At 33.6% G+C, this 23,928-nt stretch overlaps 1 protein-coding gene across 1 annotated transcript in view; it reads right to left on the bottom strand.

Moving 5' to 3' along the window:
* LOC128551919 (uncharacterized) overlaps positions 1-23,722 on the bottom strand; it is a gene marked incomplete at its 3' end in the record, with an annotated part of 41,185 nt that extends 17,463 nt beyond the window's left edge. The window contains exons 1-12 of the mRNA XM_053532874.1: positions 23,532-23,722; positions 21,715-21,885; positions 21,269-21,337; positions 19,690-19,866; positions 18,537-18,605; positions 17,158-17,337; positions 16,137-16,205; positions 15,631-15,765; positions 14,251-14,397; positions 13,270-13,404; positions 9,693-9,863; positions 9,134-9,280 (exon numbers count right to left, since the gene is read on the bottom strand). Of these exons, the coding sequence (XP_053388849.1) occupies positions 9,134-9,280; positions 9,693-9,863; positions 13,270-13,404; positions 14,251-14,397; positions 15,631-15,765; positions 16,137-16,205; positions 17,158-17,337; positions 18,537-18,605; positions 19,690-19,866; positions 21,269-21,337; positions 21,715-21,885; positions 23,532-23,721 (1,660 nt within the window). The remainder of the gene's footprint in view (positions 1-9,133; positions 9,281-9,692; positions 9,864-13,269; positions 13,405-14,250; positions 14,398-15,630; positions 15,766-16,136; positions 16,206-17,157; positions 17,338-18,536; positions 18,606-19,689; positions 19,867-21,268; positions 21,338-21,714; positions 21,886-23,531) is intronic.
* Positions 23,723-23,928: the final 206 nt, after the last annotated feature.

Consider the following 23,928-nt stretch of genomic DNA (forward strand, 5'->3'; position numbering starts at 1 on the left):
ATAGGTGGATATTCCTATCTGCACCTACAACCAGTGAAAGAATCTTATAATATCGAAGTTCAAAAGTTGCTGTAGGCAATGGAAAGTGTTTTAAGCACACAACTGATAAAACCAGATACTGTTTTGTGCTTTATCATGTCTGCATCATGAGTCTGGTTTGTTCTTCGATTGTTCTATGTCTTGTCATAAAAAGTTATTTTAATGTTAACATTTGACATAGACAATTTTTGATCGAATGTCGAATGATTGACGTGCTACATGTACCTACATACAGAATATAGAACTTTCTCTATTGTCTGACCGCTTCTGTTTTCGGGTGGTTAGAATCGCTGACTTAAAATCACTCGTAAGTACTCACTGATTAAGGGGCATGGGTTCAATCCTTTTACCGACCAGGTCTCTTTATGTAAGAAAGATGACAGCTTGAGTACTAGTACTTGATCTTTCCAGGAACGATTGTTGGGTAAACTGCCCACCTGACATAACTGAAATAGTGTTTAAAATGGCGTAAAACCCATCAAATCAAATTAAGTCCCTCGGTTGTCTTTTCTCATATATATGATATGTAACAGGAGCTTCCGCATTGACCATTTTAATAGCTAGTTCCTCGTTTCAACTGTACACACGTACCCGGTTAGTTATACACTTGTACCTCATTTAGTCTTTACACTAACTCCCCGTTTTGTTGAAACACACAATTCCACATTTCGTCTACACACATACACCCGGTTTGTTACACATTCACCTCAGTTGGTTTAAACACAAAATTCCCCGCTCTGAATGTGAAAAATCTCATTGCTTAACAATTGAAGATAGCTATAATCTAAAGCCTCGGATAATTTTAAGATCATAAGAATAAGAGTTGATAGAAATATGATAACTGTAGCTACAGTAATAAAGAAGTTCCCAGTTGGTAGGTTTATAGCTTACATCCCCGATTGGTTGCGTTTACATGTATGTGTGTGTGTGTGTGTGTGTGGTGCACGCGTTTGCGTGCTGGGGGGGTTCGTTTTGAGGAGGCTGCGCTTTTGGTGCGTGGCATTCCCTGTTTGATATTTTTCTTTGTTTTTTTTTTTTTGGTAATAATAGGCAAAACTTGCATGTTAATGCTTGGACGGGTTCTGGGGGTGTAGGATTTTTGGTGAAATATGATCTCTTCCAATTTTTTGATATATCTGTAGAGAATGATAGAGAAGAAGGTATTCTTTGGCTTTGTTTAAAAAATAAGGTAAATAATGAATGTTTGTATATGTGTGTATGTTATTTACCTCCAAAGAACTCAACTAGGCAAATTGATGCATCTGTATTTTATGATAAGCTTTTGTGTAACATATATGAATATCAGAACAAAGGTGTCATTTGTATATGCGGTGATTTAAATAGCCGTTGCGGCGATGAAGCCGACTATATTGAAGGTGTTGATTGTTTACCTATTAGAAATGTAGTTGATTATACATGTAATGAGTATAGCGATGTTTTTATTGACTTTTTAATTGGTGCTAATTATTGTATTTTAAATGGCAGAAAGTATGTTAAAAATGATTTTACGTGTATTAGGCCACAAGGGTGTTCAGTAGTGGACTACTGCCTTGTTAGTCATGATGAGCTGTACTTGTATTCTGAATTTAAGGTCATTCGATCTTCCGAGTTCGTAAATATTGCAAATATCTTACAGCCAGTAGGAGTTCAGACCATTCCTTTTTACAGTGGAACATAGCATTTGATATTTATTATGTTGATTCTGATGTACATTCAGGAAAACAAGATATTAAATATGATGTACAAAATATTTCAAATAGCTTTTTAAAAGATAATGATGTTGTTTCAGATTTACTTGAAACTGTACATAATCTGGAACATGGTTTTCGGTCACAGGTCGATATTGACGCTGCATATGAGACACTATGCAAAACCATAAAGCAAGATATGTATGATAAAATACCTTTTAAACGTATTGTGCTTAATAGTTCTCGCATAAATAAAAAGAGAAGGGTCGGAAAACCATGGTGGAATGATCATTTAAGTCAGCTGTGGAACAATGTTTGTATATCTGAAAAGAATTGGCTAAATAGTCGACCTTACAGTATTAGAAAAGAGTTAAATAATATTTATAAAATCTGTCGTAAAAATTTTGACAGGGAAGTTAAAAGAAATTTTTGGTTTAAACAGCAGGAGGAATTATTAAGTTTAGTAGAAAAAGACCAGAACAAATTCTGGAAAACTATTGGCAAGACTGGTATTACCAAAAATAAAAATCACAAAATACCATTTGAATATATTGATGAAAATGGTGTACTGGTTACAGATTAGAATAAGGTGTTAGAACACTGGAAAGATAGCTTCAAAGATCTTTTGAATGGTCCGTCTGCTGATGGCCCTGATGGTTTATCTCGCGATTTTATTCAGGATGAAAGGGAAAATTGTATCCCTCTATTAGATAATAATATATCATTTTATGAAATTAAGAAAGCCATAGAAAAATCTGGTTTACGTAAATCTTGTGGATTTGATAATCTGCCTTATGAAGTTTTCAGAAATGACACTTCTATTACTTTTTTGCATGTATTTTTCAATGTATGTTTTGAAACTGGTAAAATACCACGGGATTGGGGAAAAGGCATTATTAACCCCATTCCTAAGTCTAATACAACTGACCCGTTGAATCCAATGAACTACCGTGGTATCACTTTGGCACCAACAATGTATAAGCTATACTGTTCGGTTATCAACGAAAGATTATCATCTTGGTTAGAAGAAAATTCAAAATTGGTAGACGAGCAAAACGGCTTTCGTAGAAAGCGTAGTACGGTTGATAATCTATCCATCATTACCTCTATTGTAGAAACTAGGTTAAAAAAGAAACTTCCAACTTATGCCGCATTTATTGATTTTAAAAAGGCGTACGACTCAATCAATCGCTCAGTTTTATGGAATCATATTTCTGACATGGGTGTTAACTGTAAAATGTTACATGTTATCAAATGATTATACTCTTGTGTTAGTTCTTGTATCAAATTAAATGGATATACTTCAGAATGGTTTGATGTTAATATGGGTTTAAGACAAGGGTGTATATTGTCCCCTGTTCTTTTTAATTGCTTTATAAATGATCTAGCTGTGAAAAAATCAATGCTGTAGGGCTAGGAATTGAACTAGATGATGGTAAAATCTTGTCAATTTTATTGTATGCAGATGATGTTGTTCTCTTAGCAAAGAATGAACAAGATTTACAGAGAATGTTAGATATTTTATGTGATTGGTGTGACAGAAATCATATGCTTATCAATTCCCAGAAAAGCAATATTGTACATTTTAGAAGTAAGTCTGCACCAAGGACATTGTTTCAATTTAAATGTGGATCAAACAATTTAGCAATTACTGATAATTATGTTTATCTTGGTTTAGCTTTGAATGAATTTCTTGACTACAATTTCACTGCTAAATTTGTTGCTAAAGCAGCGGAAAGAGCCCTTGGATTACTTATTGCAAAATTTAAAAGTCTGGGAGGTATGCCATTTGATGTATATCAGAAATTGTATGATTCTATGGTATGGCCAGTCATTGGGTATGGGGCAGCTATTTGGGGTACAAGGACTTTTTCTTGCATAGAAGCAATTCAGAATCGAGCCATGAGGTTTTTTGTTGGTACAGGCCGATATACACCAAGTGCTGCAGTCGCCGGTGACATGGGTTGGGAACCAATATTTGTTAAACAACTTAAATGTGTGGCAGGCACTTGGTGTAGGTTGGCGTGTATGAGTAATTTAAGAATAAATAGTTTAGTTAATAAATACTGTCTTAACCTTGCTGGTAGAGCATGTAAAAATTGGCAATATAGAATAAAGGAACTTTTTGAAAAACACAACTGTGGTGAATTTTTTAACATAAATGGTGTATTGAATAAAAAGTTTTTGATTGATAGATTAACCACCCCATATTTAAATGAGTATCTTGATACATGGATTGAGACACTACATACCATTAACAGTAATACTGGTAGTGGAGGAAATAAATTGAGGACTTGCAGAACTTTCAAGTTTAATTTTGAAACTGAATCATATGTTAAGACAATGTTGCCTTATAAACATAGAACAGCTTTCGCAAAGTTTAGATGTGGTGTCGCCCCTATCAGACTTGAAATAGGCAGATACGAGAGATTACCTTTAAATCAAAGAATATGCCCAATATGCAGAAATGGTATTGAAGATGAAAAACAAGTGTTATTATACTGTCAGGAGTATGAGCATATAAGAAAAGATTTATTTACCAAGGCAGTGTCTATAGATGAACAATTTGTCAATTTATCTGATGAAGGTAAAATGTCATTTATTTTTTCTAATCCAGAAATTGTTAAGTGTGCTGCAAAATCCTGTTTCTATATTCTTAAAAGTAGGAAAAACTATCTGTACACCTAAGAATTGTCTTTTTATTTCCTTTTAGTACATAGGTTATTTTATCGTTGTTGATAATGGATAGATATTTTCTTTTAGTATTAATTAGCAGTTTTACAGATTCTAAGAAGTTATTGATAATCAGTTCATCTACGGTCTGACCGGGGTGATAATCGATCTTTAAAGACCATTTTTAAGTGCGCGATAGTGCCGGTTTTCCTTATTCAGCTTTTATGGTTTCAGTTGGACATTTTATATGGTTTTTAATACAACGATTAGCAATGACTCCTTAGTTTTATCATGTAAATAGAACTTGAATATTGTGGAAAAGGGAAGATAAATCTATTGGGCATATAAACAGCTAAGCCTACTTAGGCTGTTGAGTTGCCTTTCTTTAATACTGTGTTGTATATGTATGTATGTATGTATATTACTTTTTATGTGCGTGTATGTATGTATGTGTGTGTATATATGTAGGCCGGTACCTATGTATTTATATGTAGGTGGATATATATGTAGATGGGTATGTATATACATGTATTTATGTATATGTGTTTATATGTGTATAGGTGTATTTTTTGTATATGGGTATATATGTATTTTAGTTTATGTGTTTATATGTATGCATTTATATATGTGTATGTATATGTGTGTGTGTATATGTATATGTATATATTTATACATACGTATGTGCTATGTTTATGTGTGAAATATATATGTATATTTTTATGTATGGATGCTGATGCAAGTATTTGTTTGTATCGGTGCATGTGTATTTTATGTATATTGCATACATGTTCTCTGGTTCACATAAAGTACAAGGGTGTTGTGATCACAGGGTAAATCTTGTTTTAGTTATTAACTAGAAATGTTACGGTTGTCATTTAATGTTTGATTAGATAGTCTCATATAATTCTATGTCAAGAATGGTCATATGCATTTTTTAAAGTTGTTTTTATGTGTTATATGTGTTTGTATGCATGTGAATGAGACTTAAATAAAATAAATAAATAAATATTTAAACAATAATTTGGATTATAAAAAAATCGAACTATCGAAAATCCGTTGGATAATCGTTTAATTATAAATGATTAATCCATTCAAGCAGAGCCGAAACGGCCGAAGTTGTTTCACACCCGCAGGCAATTATATTCTTAGTGCATAGACAATAAAACTGACAATTTTAATGAGCTATCAACCATAGCTAGACACATTTTAGAGAATAAATCCTTACTTCACTTTAAAGAGTTATGATAAAACTGACATAAAATGAAGAGAAAAGTAGGAGTCATGTTTCTTCTAAGAGAGATTTCTCTTGTCACGTTTGATTACTGTAAACTGATATCAAAACCACACTGTTCTCACACTAGCTTCTTTACATTAGTTAGGCCTATAAGAAAAACAGTACATGGACATTTAGGTTGTCACCCTTTATCTTCTTTGGTTCTCAAGGTTGGTCCTTGGTCCAGGTCCTGGGTGAGGATACACATCAACACTTTTTGATAGAATAAGTAGATTAGTTAACTTCAGATTAAGTTTTGTGAAGTATCTGAAACTCATTTTAATTTTCCTCTCGCCGAGAACGAAATGGTTACCTCCCAGTGTAATATCAGTTGTGTACGAAATAAGTTCTAAGGAACGAATTTTCACTTGTATAACCGCTCGTACATGTATTTACGATGCGCAAAAACAAATCAGGAAGAGCGAAAAAGTACGCAAACGAAAGCACTTGCACATCTGAAATAAACCATTTGCAACTTGTTTATTGTTGAAATATTAGAAGCTTAAAATATCATGTTACCAGCGACAATTTTATTACGTATATTTTTAGCGGAAGTCCTTTTGTAGATTATGCATATTCATTTCATTAATCTCAAATATTTGCTATAATATATTCAATTGTGGCATTACAGGATTAAAACTTTATCATTTTTTCTTGTTGTTATGAAATTTTGTAGTTGTATTTCACTAAAGATTGACATAAAGATCGATTTAAAGATGCGCAAACGCATATTTGGCTAGAGGCTATTTCCGTGAATATTCATGAGTCCAAGATAGCGGCACCCTACGAGAATTCGGATTCCTTTTGGCGATACCCTTTATACATTACATGCTCAGTCAAGTGTGACATGTTTATCATAAGTGTTCCTTCCCTTGAGAAGGAACAATGAATATTGTGCCGGGACGTGACGAGGACTTCATGTCAAAGGTAGTGCGAGAATTAATCAAGATCGAGCGAACGTATGTCGACTGTACTAGTTTTGATGAAATACACTTAGTACATTTTTTCATCCTGTAATTTCATAATTGTTAGCCTAAAAACGGAAATTTTAGAAGGATAGCCTTTGTATATTATTAAAATGTAAGAGCGTATGAATAGCTAGATAATTTTGTAGAAATAAATTTAGTCTTTTTTTCAGTCTTAAATAAATCTGCACAAAGTAATTTATTTTACTTCAAATTTATAATTATCACAGAAAAAATACATGTTTCATTAAAAGTAGCAAAAATGGCGAAAATATGACGTTCACAACAAAAATGCACTCATTTACCTTTGTCATCAAACATGGCTGCCGGTCATTATCAAAAAATGCCATCAAAGGCAATTTCTAGGCCTCTTTCTTCGTTTATATTGGCACGCTATATTCAATTTTGGTGACAATTGCAGATTATCTCACTGACAGTTTTACCACTTGAACTATTTTACTGGTATCTACTCACAATTTACCAGAGGTTCATTTACCATCACTTGCCTGAAGGTAATTTTGTGGTGTTAGATATGTTTGCAGATTATTTAAAAAGAAAAAAAAGAAAAACAAAAGAAAAGATAGACTAAAGTGAGATCTAGTTAGGAAAACCTTTGAAAATCATGTCACAATAGGTTGTGTTAGAGGGAATCTATTGCATTAAAATGAGTAACCGAACATTCCCATATAACCACAAAAACTTAAACATTCTAAATAAAACTGACAATACCTAATAAAAAGTCTTATACAAAGGAGCCTAAGTAAATTTTGAAATCCGATGAGATAGGAAAAAATGGGCTTTTTGGATGTGATGTTTGAACATGTTTCTCAATTTACCTGAAGACCTTTAAAACTTACAAAACATCCCATTGTCACTTTTTGGGATATTTCTGTAACCAAAGTTAATATCCAGGGGTCTTTCCAGAAAACAGATGTGAGATTAGGTATATCTAACAATATATATAAACTTGCAGGGCGCATTGCTTTCCCTATAGCAGTTAATACTTCTATCATGATTTACGGAAATCCTTCAAGCCATGTCAGAGATAGGACTCCGAACGGACATAGAATGGAATAAAAGTACACTTTATTTACTACATATATAGAAATGCCAGTTGTCACAAATTTTACCACTTTCAAGCAATCTGGCTGAAATCTGTATGACCGCATTTCCATATAGCAGTTAACATTTCTATGTTTTACTGAAATCCTTCAAAACATATCTGAAATTTGACATATAAGGCGACAGGCCCACTGAAACTTTTCCAATTTTTGTAAGGTTAACATCAAACATCATATGAGTCATATTTCAGTTATACATTTCTTGCACATCGGACCGGCGTGTCCGGTGATTTTACCCATGCCGGCAAAACCCATCTGGCACCCTAATGCCAGATGACTCTCGTGCTGTTAATGACAGCTAGTGGTTCATGCACTGATAATATATTGTTTATGTAAAATACAAAAACAGCAGGTACCTTGGTAGAGTCTCTCTGTTCCTTATAGTATATTTCTCGATTGTAAATACATTAGTTTACCGTAAAGACATAACGTTACGCTACAAACGATAAAACTAAAGTGGAACTTGTGATTGTGCATAACGCAAAACATTATGACTTCTGCTTACGGACGTTAAATTCCCAACGCTTTGTGTTCATTCTCTACTATAAGAAAGAGTGCTATAAGAAAGTATTTCTACCTGCTATTTGTAAAATACGGTATGCCAGAAAAAATAATCTGCCAGAATAAAATGCTAGCATGTATACGATATGCAAGAAAACAAACAGTCATGTGTTTACAAATCGGATAGAAATATCCGTCCCTCGGCCACCTGCGCATGGGCGGTAATGAGGCAAGACTCATTACCGCCCAATGTGCAGGTGCCCCCGGAACGGATATTTCTATCCGATTCGTAAACACATGACAGATATTATTACTATATATATGCAATTATATTAAATCTAAAAGCAATTCGGAAGCATAGTGTGGCTATCAGAGAAATGGATTTTTTTCCCGAAAATTTGACCTGTGGCCAGTGATACTAGAGTCAGATGTTTTCAATTATCTTGAAGTCAAAATATTTTTATAGTAAATCTATAGTAAATCCAAAGTTAGACTTTCACAAATCCACAGCCCCACACCCTCTTCCTCAGAATACCAAATGTTCGGCCCCTAAATGATTATTATATTTGTTTAAGTATCGTACACTTTTTACTGATCTGAATTGATTTAACAGCATGCAGTACAGTTTACTAAATATTTCATGTTGGTTTTAGTTTGAGAATCGTGCAAGTGCCAATATTTTAATGCATGATGTAAAAACATGTTTGAATCTGATTATGTTGAGCGTTTTATCATTTTGCCTCATCACGAGAATAAGTAGTCTTTCAATCTGTCAACTAGTATTTATGGCGGGGGAGGGGATGGTGGGGGCGCAACTGTTGACAAATATTTTATCGAGTATTTCAAAGAAACATAGTAGAATCACTTGTGTACCTATCGGTGGATGACTTCCATCAGAAGCAACCCGTTTGAGGACAGGTGGACTGGATTTACAATCTGTTAATTCTGTTCGTGTTGTATCATTTCTATTTCCAAGACATTTCAATCCAGAAACTTCAGAACAGCAGCTTAAGTTAGGATCTAAGGTAAGAAAATAAATATAACATAAACTATTTTGTTTCCATAACCAAGCTCGGACGTAGAAAGCCATTAAAACATATACACAGAAAGGCACGCTGAGATCTTCCTCCGTAATAGCAATTTGGAACCTCTGTTTGACTTGAACATGTGATAAACGTATAAAGCAAATAAACAGAAACAAACATTTATAAAAAAAAAAACACATGTAGTGATAAAAGAAATAATTATATTGATAACTTTGCCACATTATGCTTTGAGACGAAACTTCTAAACAGTTCCTTATGCCTACTAGACATGTTTGAACAAATTATTAAATTATGGATCGGTACAAAAAGGAAAGAAACCCGTTTATAAATTCCATGTTAAAATGATATATTTACACAGTTTGCTAAATAATGTAGTGTGTACAAACCTGATTCCCTATTGCCATCATTTGTAATTTTAATTTTCTGCTGTTGTGAATTGCTAGGAATGTCAATACCTAACTTTGTCACGACTTGAGACTTGATATGCTCACCATCTGAATACTTGTGATAATTGCCAGGTCCCTCCAAAGTATGCTCAAGTTTTGTAGGCTTCTTAGCTGTTGAAAGTCAAGTACACACACTAGTTGACATCGTTAAAAATTAGTGTTAGAATCTATATTAACATCTTTCACATCCGGATATTTGCCACTGTTGCAGTATTTTATTCACACCAGCTATTATAGTGCTATTGCTATTGTGCATGTTTATATTAGCATGATTAGGTTTAGTTTATAAATCTATTATGCAAAAGAGCCAGACAGAATATGGAATCTATGTACGAAAAGATGTTTACGATCGCAGTACATCTCTTTATGATTTCTGTTGTTAGAAGTTATTATACGCACACATAACATTTCCTGCATGACCATAATTCGAGAGAGATACATTGTCTATGAATCATTGACTATGGTACATCATCTAGAGACCGTGCAAGAATTCTTCGTGTCCTCTGATTTTTGTAAATAAAGTGGTTCTAACAAGTGCATCGGTTACGAGTAAGAATGTAATCAATTGAATTTGGGTCTAAAAATTATTGTCAGTCAATCTTAGTCATAATATTGTTTGTAACAAATATTATAGCTTCATGTGATAAAGAAAGGTATATAGTTTGTGACTGTAATTTCCTATCAATTGAAATCCTGTCAAAACATGTAAAATACTGCTTAAATTTGGACAAATCTCGCTGTCCTTTCCGTTTGTCGACTGCTGCTAAAATAATCGGTGTAAGTTATATTTTACCGGTACTACCAGTTAGAAAGTTAATACCCTTAAAAACACTTTAGAGAAACTTGGGCAGTATTGACAGATTAAAATTTATGGCAAAATTAGATTATATTTTTCTAAACTCGAAAATTGTCTATACGCCGATAATCCGGAGTACTCTGAGCACGTTATTGACAGAAAATTGTTCCAGTTAATGTAATGTAGTCGGGTAAAGAATACTGTTTATTTACAGGTACTGTTGTTATAGCGAAGTAGAAGAGGGTCTGCCTTACGTGTGAGAGGGCATGGAATCGAGTCCCGGCCAGAGCTTAAATATTTGCATACTGTAACAGCATGTATCTGAAGGTTATCGGACTGTTTAAGATGTTCTATATTTTTAACGAACAGTATAATGGATCATTGTTCAGCAATCCAGATCACTATGGCTTTTAAAATTTTAAAATGAAATATACCCAAATAGAAAATATCTAATATATTTATCTATTTATTACGGTGGCATATTTCTGCCACGAGATAGCTAGGTAGCTATTGTAATAATAATGTAAACTTTCCAGGAAAAGTGTGTTTTTCTGTCCGTCACTAGACCGCTTGTATTTGGTCTGTTTGGATGTGTATGTGTGTGTGTGTGTGTGTGTGTGTGTGGAGACCAGACTTTGGAGCTATATTCCCGATGTGGTATGACGAGGGTCCGATATGACATGGACTTAATGATTTAGGAGTTAAACTTTATACTCTTGCGAAGGAAACTTAAGAGTTTGATTTGCCTTTTTGGTTGACCTAATTATGTTGGCGTCCAACGAGAGACCTTTTGAAATATTCACGCCAAGGTATTTTGCTGAAGTGACAGATTCTAGTAGCGTATTATGCGGATAATATTATGAGGGAATAGGATGTTTCCTTCTTGTGACGTGGACATCTTGAACTCCTTATCCCAATCCAACTCTAGCGTTTAAGTAATAAATTGTCTGACCGAGGTAAGTGACAAGTATATTGCAGTATCATCTGCGAAAAGATCCACTTTAGACTGGATATTTTGCGGGAGATAAATTACATATGCAAGGAAGAGCAGGGCCAAAGCATGGACCCCTTATCAACTCCAGAAGAGAAGGGATAGGCTCTGAGCTTGTACCGTTTAGGATTTAAGATGACGTCCTTCTGATATGTCTGCTCTACATGTGCAAGAAGAGATCACAAAGTTTTCATTAATGTGAAAATATGAAGCACTCATAACTATACACTTCTGGTTAAAATATTGTAAATATATCTATTTATATAAATATATGGATATTTGCTTGTATTTCAATGTTTTTTAACTTCATACATATTTTTTGTAAAAAGATAGGTACTATCTCTACATCATCGTCTAACCTTGATAATTTGTTCCTTATCGTTTGAAAACAAATTCCAATTATGAAAGGATTGTACGAAGAATTTAATATGTAATCAGTAGGGTTGGGGTGAGTCAATAATTTGTATCACTAATAGTCTTCCATAGATTCCATCGTTCATAACAGCAAGGGAGTTCAATGAACTAGATAACGGATGTTTTCACAAATAATCCGTAAAATATCGATTTAATCCTGATACAATCGACTAAGGTATCCTTTGAATATTATGCACACTCATATATAGCTATATTTCAATGCTATACATGTAACGAAACGTAAAGGAAAAATAGACATCACGGCTCTACTCATAGAGTTCCTCTTAAGCTGGTGGCAGGGTGTGCATGCGTACGTGTGTGTGTGTGTGTGTGTGTGTTGTGACAGGAGTGCGTGCGTACGTGTGTGTGTCTGTTTGTGTGTGTGTGTGTTTCAGCACATTTCAATACCTTTCATCAACAGGCTCAATTAACAATTAAACCTAGTCTGCTTTAATTTTGATAAATTGCATTGTATGATTCCAAATATCTTCTTACAGATTTTATTAAGTATCACAACAATAGGCTTTACGTGCCGAGTGACGGCTATACAAGTTTTCCCGTACTTGGACTAAGTGCCGTATATTTTCTAGTCCTTTTGGATCTTTGAGCACATTCAAATTCACTATAGCAGAATTTCGCTTCAGCCGTTACTAAGGGGGTGGGAGAGAAGGGGTGGGGGTGCGTTTGTAGCGGAAGAATCACATTTCGGTAAATTCACATGAACAGACTCGTTCAAACTGATTCTGCTATCATTTGTCTGTTTACGTTCTATGCTTCGAAAGAAACGTCTTAAAAGGTTTTATTTGATTCTGTACGGCTATCTCCAAAACAGATAATTTCTACCATTTTATTGTATTCATGGCAGTTTTGTAGTGACGTTTAGAACAGCTTTTCGTTAGGTTAAAATTTCAAGAAGATCAAAAACGTTTCAAGTAACCGTCCAGACAGGACTGTTGGCACAGGGGCAAAGAAAAAGGAAGATGGTTAACATACTTTTGAAAAAGTGACGTCCATCATTTCCATCATATTCTGTCGTGCTTTTTACAAATTAAAATCAAAGGTTTGTAATTATTTTTTCTCCCATGTTTTGACACCAGACATGGTCTTTAGAATGCTACAAAGGCATTAAATGTGTAGTCCTACAAAAATTTCTGAGTTGCTCAATGTGAACGAAACTTATAATACTGACATCTTTTCAGACAGAATGGGACTTTTCTTATCTGATGTGAGTTAGTATGTTTCCGTTTATAAACTACCCAAGTAGTACATAAATGTTGGGAAGGATAGATAACACCAAAAAACTGAAAATGAAATACCTGGCTTCGGGGGCTTTTCAGGTTTTAGAACCTTAGCTCTCCGAAAATGTGTTTCAACGGATTCTTGTGGCTCTGCTCCCGTTGCATGATCACCATCTTGAGATACCAATATCAGAGTTTCTGAGGAGTCACCGCCTTGTAAAATAACAACGATTTGGTTGAATTTTATCCTCATTGAAATATAAAAGTATATATATTAAGTATGTTTCCAGTCAGAACTAATGGCCTTCTTATTTATCCTGTTTTTCTTGTCAAAAGAATTTCCGTAAAAATGCAATATAATTATTGCATATATTGTTGGTCTGTACTTTTTAATTTACAGCTGAATTCATTTTATTATTTTATTAAGTGTTTCTGAGAAGATAACCGACAACAGTCGCTTTTACATATCTAATGAAACAAAACTTTGAACTGCACATTTTGCAAGTGATGAAATGAGTCACTGTACTGTACATATTTATGTCCTAACTTGACTGACTAATTACCGGACGCATTGGCTATAAACGCAAGACAGCACGCTAGACTTTTCTCAGTGCTTGACTCTGAATAAGAGCTTTGCCAGTAACATGTTTATAATACTGTAACCAAAAATATCGAAGTTAAAAGGTGCATAACTCTGTCAAATCAAATCAACCTTATGTGGGTTATTCCTCCTGGTTAAGACTTTGATAGTGAATAACTATTTTAAGTTTCAAGTCAATTGCTTTGAAAGTAACAAATTTGACATTGCTAAATCGAGCTAAAACCAATAGTCTCCCCAATGACACAGAATACTTGAGTTTCAAATTTGCTAAAAATTTAATGTAACATTTTGTTGATCGATTAAAAATTGATATAATGAAATCGAATAAAATCGATGCTTTTAAATATATGAAGGCATTGGAACATTTCATTTAATTCTCCGTCGTCAGTTCAAGGGAAAACGTATGTTTGATCGACAATTAAATAATAATTAGGTTGAAAATGTACTTCAATACAAACCTTTTTTTATAGCTCTGTCCATCAGATTAAGTGATAGCTTTTGGTCACTTGGAGACCTTTCCCCTATTACTTTGCTGAAATCAGATACCATGTCTCTAACACTTCTCCGTTTTGGTTCATCTATGCCACCGTCAGGATAGCTGGGTTCTGGTTGAATAAAATTAAGAAATATAATCTTAGTCAATGGTCAACCTATGTGTTGCTATTTTGGCAGCTCGAAGATCTTGGCCTGGAATTTCATTGAATAATACATAAACAATTAAGATGACGTTATTAAGAAAAACGTTTTTTTTGTATTGAAAAATGTGTTCTACGTTACGAAATTATCATCAAACCAATACCATTGGTTTGTAACGTTATACAATTAATTTGTTCCTTATATGTTTAACACTTGGCCTTACATTTTGTGAAACAAAATCAAACGACACCAAATCAGAGTATCAGATACCAGACCTTCTTGCGTTACAGGGTTAGAGAAAGTCGGATCATTGGCTTAAATGACACCAGTATATTTGTATCGAACGAAAACGTATTTTTACCAAAAATTAGTTTAGATCTGAAAAATATAAATGTAGATCATATCAAAGGAAAGTTTGAACAGTTTCAGTTATACACGGTGCAGTTATTTGACATAATGTGGACAGAAACCACATGTCTTCGATGATTTTGCCCAATCTACCTTTTGATGTCTTATCATATACGAGGTTGCTTGAGCAAATTTTTGATATATACGGAGTAAAAGCAGACAATTGGTCGAACAAGCTTTGTAACTTTATTTAAGGTAACATATGTTGTTAACCTACACAATTATTTTGAATATTTGTACAAAGTTCATTTAAAATACCTCTAGGGGATAAGTCATAGTACGAGGAAAAACATTTCTACATGACTTCGGTCCACCAGAGTATTAATTTGTGTACAATACAATACAAAACATTAAACTTGTGCTCCGTTCGATCCAGAAATGTTAATAACTCTGGTTCTCAAGTGTCAGGTTGGAGCTTGGTATTGTGTTAGGTGCTAAAAGTTTTCGTCCTCTTATGCTGTTTTCAAAGTTTTTATTTCAGTTCCAAAAATTGAATTAAAGACATTTATACATGTCTAGAAAAATGTCCTATATGACCTTGAACCAAATTTTACAATATTCTTATAGCTGTAGAGATAGATCTTCCTGACAAATAGGTTATGCATTAGTTATACACAAAGCGAATATACCGGAGGTTCTCTTTGATGCCCAAAGGATATAGTCCTGACATTTTGAGACAGAGTATTTAAGATTAGTTTTTTCCTATTACGCAGTTATAGATTCTGTCAAAATATATCAGAATGTTTAAAGAGCATATTAATATTGTTGACAAGAATCTGTTTTAGTCACGTTACCTGGAATCCGGGCCTTTTCAGGTTTTGGGAAATTGTCTTCAACCGATTCCTGTATTGTCTCCGTTGTATGAATACTATCTTGAGATAAAAGACCCTGCAGTTCAGGCATTGTGGGACAAGGGAATGTACTATCACCTAAAATAACAAACCGTTATTTGAAAAACATATACATTTTGTACACTTCCTTGGAGATTAAACTTATATATATATAAGTGAGATATTAAAGAAAAAACATCCACAAATTGTCTTTCAAACACACTGGATCCTGGAAGGATACAAGAACATAAAGAATTATAGCGTATGAGAAAATATATGTTAAAACAGTGTCAAAAGTTTAGTTATAAGGATTCCAAACACATTTGGTAGAGACAAAAACATTTAATAATCCGCTGGCAATTGTTTTTAAGACTTGAGGTATGAATGCAGCCATCCATATTTACAGAGACCTATAACCGTGTCGGTGCGACGTTAAACCCTACAGATCAACCTGTTTAAAGGGTACTTACTGAATCGTTTTACATCCACTTCAGTGTCAAGAATAATTATTGGCAGCTTCTTCAAAATAATGTCAACAGCTGAAAACAATGATTAAACCGGGGATATTGAAAATGTTTTATTTCCTCTATTACTTATTTCAAATCATTAGCTGATAGTATGTTCGAATAGGTCAATAGCTTCATTTACAGTTTGTCTGTTAACAAATGCCATGATACAATTTTACAAAACTTTTCATAGGGCATATTTTATCTCAAGAAAGGAAAGAAACATGTTTAGCATTTGAGATAAAATAGCCTAATAGCAAATTATCCACATGCCCGCTTTATAAATATCACACGTACGTGTATTTTTTGTGATATTAGGAATATCGCACTAGTGAATAAACATTCCGCTTATATATAATTAATGCACGGACATATCTTCTACAAGTAGTAAATTCTATGAAGACCTATCATATCTGGCTCAATCATGTGTTTCAAGTTATTCAAAACCTGCTTAAATAGAATCTGTTAAAAATTATGTTAAGTATGCCACTGTTGTATAGTCAATCATTTGGTTATCTATGAAACTATATTGAACGATGTAAACGGTTCTTCAGATAAGGAAATTTCATTTTGAAATTAGTCTTAGGATCAAAGACGTTTCTTACAGGAAAGTGACAGTTGATGTCGAAAGGAATTTGTCGAATGCGTTACATAGCATTAAACCTTCCCAGTTAAAATATAACGGGCGACATGTATTTGCATATACAGTCAAACCTGTGTAAAAAAACACCTCTGAACAGAGACCACCAGGCTCTAAAGACCACATGTTTTGTTTCCGATTTTAAGATGTACAATGTATTTTAACCTGTGAAAAAAGGCCACCTCCCAATAAAGACCACATTTTGGCTCTCCTAACGGTGGTCTTTATATACAGGTTTGTATTTTTATTTCACATGATGTTAACACTTTTGAATGTAACTTGCTGCTCAAAGGTATACTTCACTCTTAATCATTAGTATGCAAATACCTTTTACGCAGGACTTACAATTTTTCTCTTCAAACTCAATGATCGCAGAGCACTCGTCTTTGTTGATATATACTTCCTTTACTTTTCCACCACCTTTGTCCACATTTTCAAAATATATCTGAAGACAGGCTTTGCCAATTGCCCCTTCAGGAAGGCCCGATACTTTGATTGAATTTAACTTGTCCTCCGTTTCATGGACTGCAACAATTTTTAAAATCAAAGTAAATACAAAAGGACTCTATTATCTGTTACGTAGAAATAATCGTCGCGAACGATCAAATACAGCCACATTTAAAGCGCAAGTGCGATGACTATGAACACTTACAACTATTAACTTATGTATTTGGAAAAGCTAATTAGCTCATGTATGTTGATCCAAAGTTAATTTATGAATCACTCGCTGTATGCTACTTTAAATATGATTATTAATTCCGAACATGACTAACAAATCAGTAAGTAAATTTAGAAACTCGTTGCATGTCATAGGTAGTGCATCTTCAAAAACCAGCTTAATCACTCATTTCGAATTCATAATGAATGCATATTTATCAAATTGAAAATATAGCCCTATATACTGATAACTATGAAACATCAACAACAACAACATCACTACCGGTCATTACTTTCTTGTTGATTTTCATTAACTTAAAGGAGGTGAGTTGACAAGTTTCCAACTATAATGTTGAATGAAAATCCTAAGTATTATACATTGTACGTGCGGGTACCCGAGTCAGCCAGCTATCTTCTGAATGCCAGCCGGATGACGTTCTCAGTAGAAAGAGTTCTACCTTCAATTTGATGTAAATGACCCAAAGCTGTGATTAAAAGGTGATTCTAATCTCCCATTTCGTAGGCCACTTTAAATTTGTCTATCCAACAATAATCATGTGACAGCAACAACTGAACCTAAGGTACCATCGTAGAAGTAACAGACATATTCTCTGCACGCAACGGACACTTTCTCAAATAAAACAGAAATGGAAGACAATAGTCCTCAAGCTTGCTGTATTTACTAGCAATTGACGCAGAGAACATTCGGATTTGACATAGCTATCCTGACCACACTCGCTTTCTTCATAGCTATAAGAATTCTTTTGGTCATCTAACCCATAAAACACAGACCACTGAAAATGTTGTTTTGTTAGTTTTATGCCTTTAGATCAACGGCAGATAAAGATAATTATCTAATACCACTTTGTTTCTCAACCGATCGATCTATTGGCTACTAGATCGTTACATATTTGCAAAGGGGCATACTCCTTCTTTTGGACATTTAGTTAAAGAAAATATAAACGAGTATTAACCACTACGGTATCTGAGTCATATTAAGTTTGGCACAAAAAAAACATTGACGTTTTGCAGATAAGTCATCATTTATCAACCAAGTCATAACTTACTTATTGCTTCCAAACTCACTTCTTTTCCGCGTATCAAAAGTGGCTGATTTTTTAAGACGAATTCAACAGCTGTAAAGAGAAAACAAAACATGGACATGCTTTCATTTTTGAAGCAGCATGCCTCCCGTTTGGCTAAAAAATAATCTTTCAAATTCTTTCAATTTAAGTTTTGGTCATATTATGAACATTAGAATATGAATTTTTGTTTCTTGAATAATTGAAAAATTCCAAATCAAGAAAAATAGATGACTGCGTCGGGAATCGAACCCCGGACCGTCGTCGTAAACAATAGCGCTATAGCTTAAGCAGTGAATAATGACTTCAAAATATAAATATTTATAATCGAGACAGTTGACCTGGAGTAAAATCGTTACAAACGCTTTTCGATTTTCATCGTAAAAAGGAGTAAAAGCAGCAAATTCTCATGAATTTCCGTAACATAAAGTTTGTCAGTAATTAAGTTTTAAAGCCTTCTTAAGAAATATAGCATTTATTTCAAGACATCTAAACATTTTTTTATATTTTTTTGTTGTCGAACGATCTGGAGGCATGCCGCTTTAATTTATTGATGTCGCTTGTTAGTTTAAAAACTGTTTTGAAGGCAAACAATCATATGTTATAGCAGGAAGGGAGGTATCCGATATTGAAAAGGCTCGGACTTTCGAGTTGACTATCATTTCTTTTATCTCGGACCTAATTACTGACGTCGTCTTAAATGTCCCAGAAAAGTTTTATTACTCCAGAAACACGTTTCGTTTATGCTTTTTATGCTTTTGTAGAAAAGGTAAACATTCTGCATATGTGTAATGAGTTCGCTAATTGTTATCCTTGAAACATGCCACATTCAACTGAAATTGTCAAAGCGGAAAACTGTTCTTAGTTCGATTAATTTTACCTTTGTTTATTAAAACAAAAGACGGCAAAAGGGATACAGTCTAGGTTTACAGTGTAATCACATTGAAATTGAATTTACCAAATTACTTTTCTCTATGTGGACTATTATCTAATATGAAATGTATTTTCAAATATACTCCGAATATCTAATATTTCTATTTCATGTATATTTGGAAGGAAGACACCTTTTTTCAGTCATTCAAAACAGTTCATAGGATATTGAAACAAATAATTTTACAAACAAAAATAATTTCTGAACCTTCGGCTTCTTCAAATTCAATAACAGCACAGTGTTTGTCACTATACATCGTCACACTCTTTACTGTACCGCCACCTTGTCTTTCATTTTCGAAAAACATAATAAGGAATTCATGTTTTGCACTGTCTGGTAGTCCCGAAACTTTGATCTTTGTTGGTCGTGTAGTAATTGTATCAACTGAAAGAATAAGCTGAAGTATTTGTTACCCCAGGCGTACCACCAAGAACCTTTAATCAGTTATACAATGATATTAATTGCAGATGCATATGTAATACATGTAAAAAAATTATTAGATTTGCATTAAAAATATGAACTCGTTCTTTCGCGGAATAATATTGCGCTCCTAAGTAAGCGCTCCTAAGTCGCGCAATGTTTCCGCTGCAGAACTCGTGCATATTTCTCCATACAAATCTATCAACTTATAAATACTAAAAAACAAGTACTGGTAATTTCCTAAATTAACGGCTATTGTTCAAATGCATTTCACGCACGTTTTATTATAAAATATAACGTTTTTGTAGTTAATATTTTATCTCTAGAGACTTCATTTTACAGATTCAAACATATCATTAGCAGCATGATTTTTTTACAAACACAATTACACATATTACATGTTGACCTCGGTCAGTGAATTACAATAATAATATTCGTATATTTTATTGCCAGCAAAAATTCGAAGGATAGATAAAAATGTAACTAATATTACGGACTTTCTAGCTTGTAAACAAGGAAAAGCAAGATAACTAACGGGAGATAAAAACTGTAGCTTATGCTACAAACTTTCTGGCTGAGTTGTTTTCCTTTGTAAGACTGCTTTAGATCACAAAAATTCATTTACATATTAAAAGATGATATTCTAAAATATTTATATGAAACGTATTCAGTTATTATCGTTCTTTTGAAGTTTTGACTTCCCTTTATATCAATCTTCCTTATTATTGATACAGGTGAAAAAAAGTTTGGCTTGACCTTTTTCAAATTAAACACATTCCATTCCAACATTATGTATAATAATTGAGGAATAAGCAAATGACTTTAAAGTATACTGATCTTTTCGCCTAAAACTTGATCAGGACTATAGAACTATTTACTGAGTTATAGAGAAAAATAAAACAATACAAAGTCTTGCTTGTGAGACCAAAATTGTCATTTGATACTGTAAGACTTTACTATAGAAGTTCTACAGGATAAAAAAAAATATAAAAAAGAAAAAAGATGATAAAAAGGCAAGCAGGTTTTCGTGAGTTTTCTATTTGTGTGACGGGTGCCTTTGGATGGAGTAGGCTTCAACCTACATTTAACTTGATACAAGTAGTATTGCGCATTGACTTTCAATATCATGATATATAAATTATGAAAGGTAGCATATAAAGAGCATTTCTGATTCTAATTTATCAAGGGGAGGAAACCTCTCCATTGATTTTCGAAATTCGGTAACATTAAGGCTAAGACAGACTTGTACTTGTTTACTTTAAAAAAGTAGTTGATATTCTTCTTCAGTCCTTCGGCAAAGCATTTATTATTTAACACAAATAGATACATGATTTAGATCAAATATAAACAAGGAAGAATAACCTACCATAAACTTCAACGTTTACTTCAGTTTCAAGTATTTTTATAGGTTGCTGTTTCATCACTCTGTCAACAGCTGTGAAGAGAAAATGTATCGATTGTGTTTTCATACATACAGTTATTCGTTGTAATAAAGTAATTTTGAGCAAATGCTCTTTTTGCACTATCGTTTTCTTTCATTAATCAAAGATATCATTCATTTTCCTGATAACCAAGACAAGTGTTATCTCACATAAAAACACTTATTTCGCCATTACAATTCGTTCATATGAACAAACCACACCTAAACGAACACGCATGCAAACGCAAATTAGTATCAAAACATGTAGATACAGCCTTTTCAAGAACCTCGGAGCTGTGAAAATTTATTTTTAAAAGTAAAACTTCCAAGCAGGTCGTTTAAGATATTTTACTTTCAACAACACACAACAAAATAATTATGATAACATTTACCTGCTGCTTTCTCAAATTCGACAATAGCTGAATTTCTATCATTATCAACTGTAACTTGCTTCACCGTGCCACCTCCTTTTCTTTTTGTGTTTTCAAAGAAAAAGGTAAGAATTTCGGCGTCTGCTGTCTTTGGTATACCTGTTACTTTTATCTTCGTCGACTGAGTGTTTCCTAAAGAATTTGCTTTCAAAATTAAAGGAACAATCTTCGTATTAAACATTAGGCACCTTTAAGGCCGCCATTTTATACATATATTGAATAATTCACGTGCATTAGCAGACATCATTATTTTAGTTTCAACTGACGGTATATTAATATGAGGAGTCATGTGACCAGTGAGAATGTTACATTTCCTTTCATACAATTTAGATACAACGTTTGTTCTCTAGTTTTACCTATCATTTCACTTTTCACGTCATAATTTGTGGTTCGAAACGTATGTCTTAAATCAACCTAACTTATTTTCTCAGTAGTGAAGCTCTTATGTCCTGTAAAAGCTGCGTTTTGTACTGTTACGTGAATATTTTGGCATCTGATGTCTTTTTTATCCATTATCATTTCACACTTTTGTTCGTTTTAGCTCAACTAAACGAAGTATAGAGAGCTGTCCTACTCGACACAGCGTCGGCGTCGGCGTCCTTCCGCGTCCTCACTTTGGTTAAAGTTTTGATGCACTTTATCTTTGTAATTACTAGATGGATTTGAAATAGTTATTCCTCATCATCACTGACATCAAATGGCACAAAGGCATAACTCTTGGACCAATTGTTCATGAATAGTACCCTTTTACTTAGAACTTGAGGTTAATTTTGATGCTTTTGCATTTTGTTATTACAGAGAGTATTTGATTCAAAATTAAAATATTTGTTCAACATCATCATTCACATCATATAACACAAGGACCACAACTTTAGCACCGGCATTTCATGAATCATTTCCCCTTTATACTTAGAATTTTAGGTTAAAGTTTTGTGCACTTTCACTCTATCTCAGATATTTCTAAATGGGTTTGATTGAAATTAAAATAATTGTTACACATCATCACCCACGTCATATGACACAATATGCACCAATATTTTATTAATTATGCCCCCTTTTCGCTTAGAATTATACTTATTTAATGTTTTGATAACTTTATCTTTACCTCTCTTATTTCATAGTTTTTTTTGACACAAACATAAGCTATTGCTCACTACCTTCATCCACATTGGAGCCATAAAACACTCAGGTGACTGCTCCAGCTCCCTACGATGTGCTCATTTTCACTATCCAGCATCGAAATAGTCGAGCGTGCCGTCTCCTGTGACAGCTCTTGTAATACTACTACATGCACTACTATTGGTTGGATTGTATCAGAATACCTTGTACTTTTGATGTAGTAATACCGTAATGCATAAGCACAGAAAAAAATCTTCGTAAAAAAAGTTAACGCTATTTTGGAATAAAACGTGTAAAAACTGAAACAATTTACATTACATTGTCAGTTAAACAGAGTCACAATTTTCATTTTGCCCTTGATCACGATACAATAACATCTGCAACAAGGGAACCAGGGTTGCACAATGTTAATTACTTGTCGGAAAACTGCCTTAAATGTTGTTTACTAAACTGGGCTTTCGTGTTGAGCGACCTGTGAAGTTTCCTTTTTTTTCTATTTTAGAAACTTCATACCTAGTAAACAGTTAGGATTTTTCAAAGTTCAAACATATATGTATAAAGTGAATTATTTGTTAAACTTCTTTGCATTAACGTTGTGTAAATTATTTTATTATACATATTTTGAACACGCATAATTTACAGTTGTGTGTCTCTCTTACCTGATTCCGTAGGTCCTGGATTTGGTTCAATGCCTGCCATCATAAGAAGAACTCCAATGAATAAAAGACTGCCAACAGCTTTGAGACCATAACTAAAGTTGACCACAAGTACAAATGTAACCACGTCAATGCCACATGAATGCCTGAAAGTTCCGATTTTTGCGCGGTACGTTTGTATGTCTACACCCATTTTGTCTGCCTTGAAAACAAAATGCAAGCATTATAACAATTTAGTTTTACTGCAGTAAACGGCTATATTATATAAGGCTTAATTTAGAAACATGATCATAAAATATCAGGATTTATGAGATTCAAAATATATTTTAAGTATTTTGTTTTAACATTTAAGCTTTAATAAGTGATTCAATTTTGCATTAAGATGGACTAGATATCATTA

Source organism: Mercenaria mercenaria, unplaced genomic scaffold (genome assembly GCF_021730395.1).
Source record: "Mercenaria mercenaria strain notata unplaced genomic scaffold, MADL_Memer_1 contig_1837, whole genome shotgun sequence".
Classification (NCBI taxonomy): domain Eukaryota; kingdom Metazoa; phylum Mollusca; class Bivalvia; order Venerida; family Veneridae; genus Mercenaria; species Mercenaria mercenaria.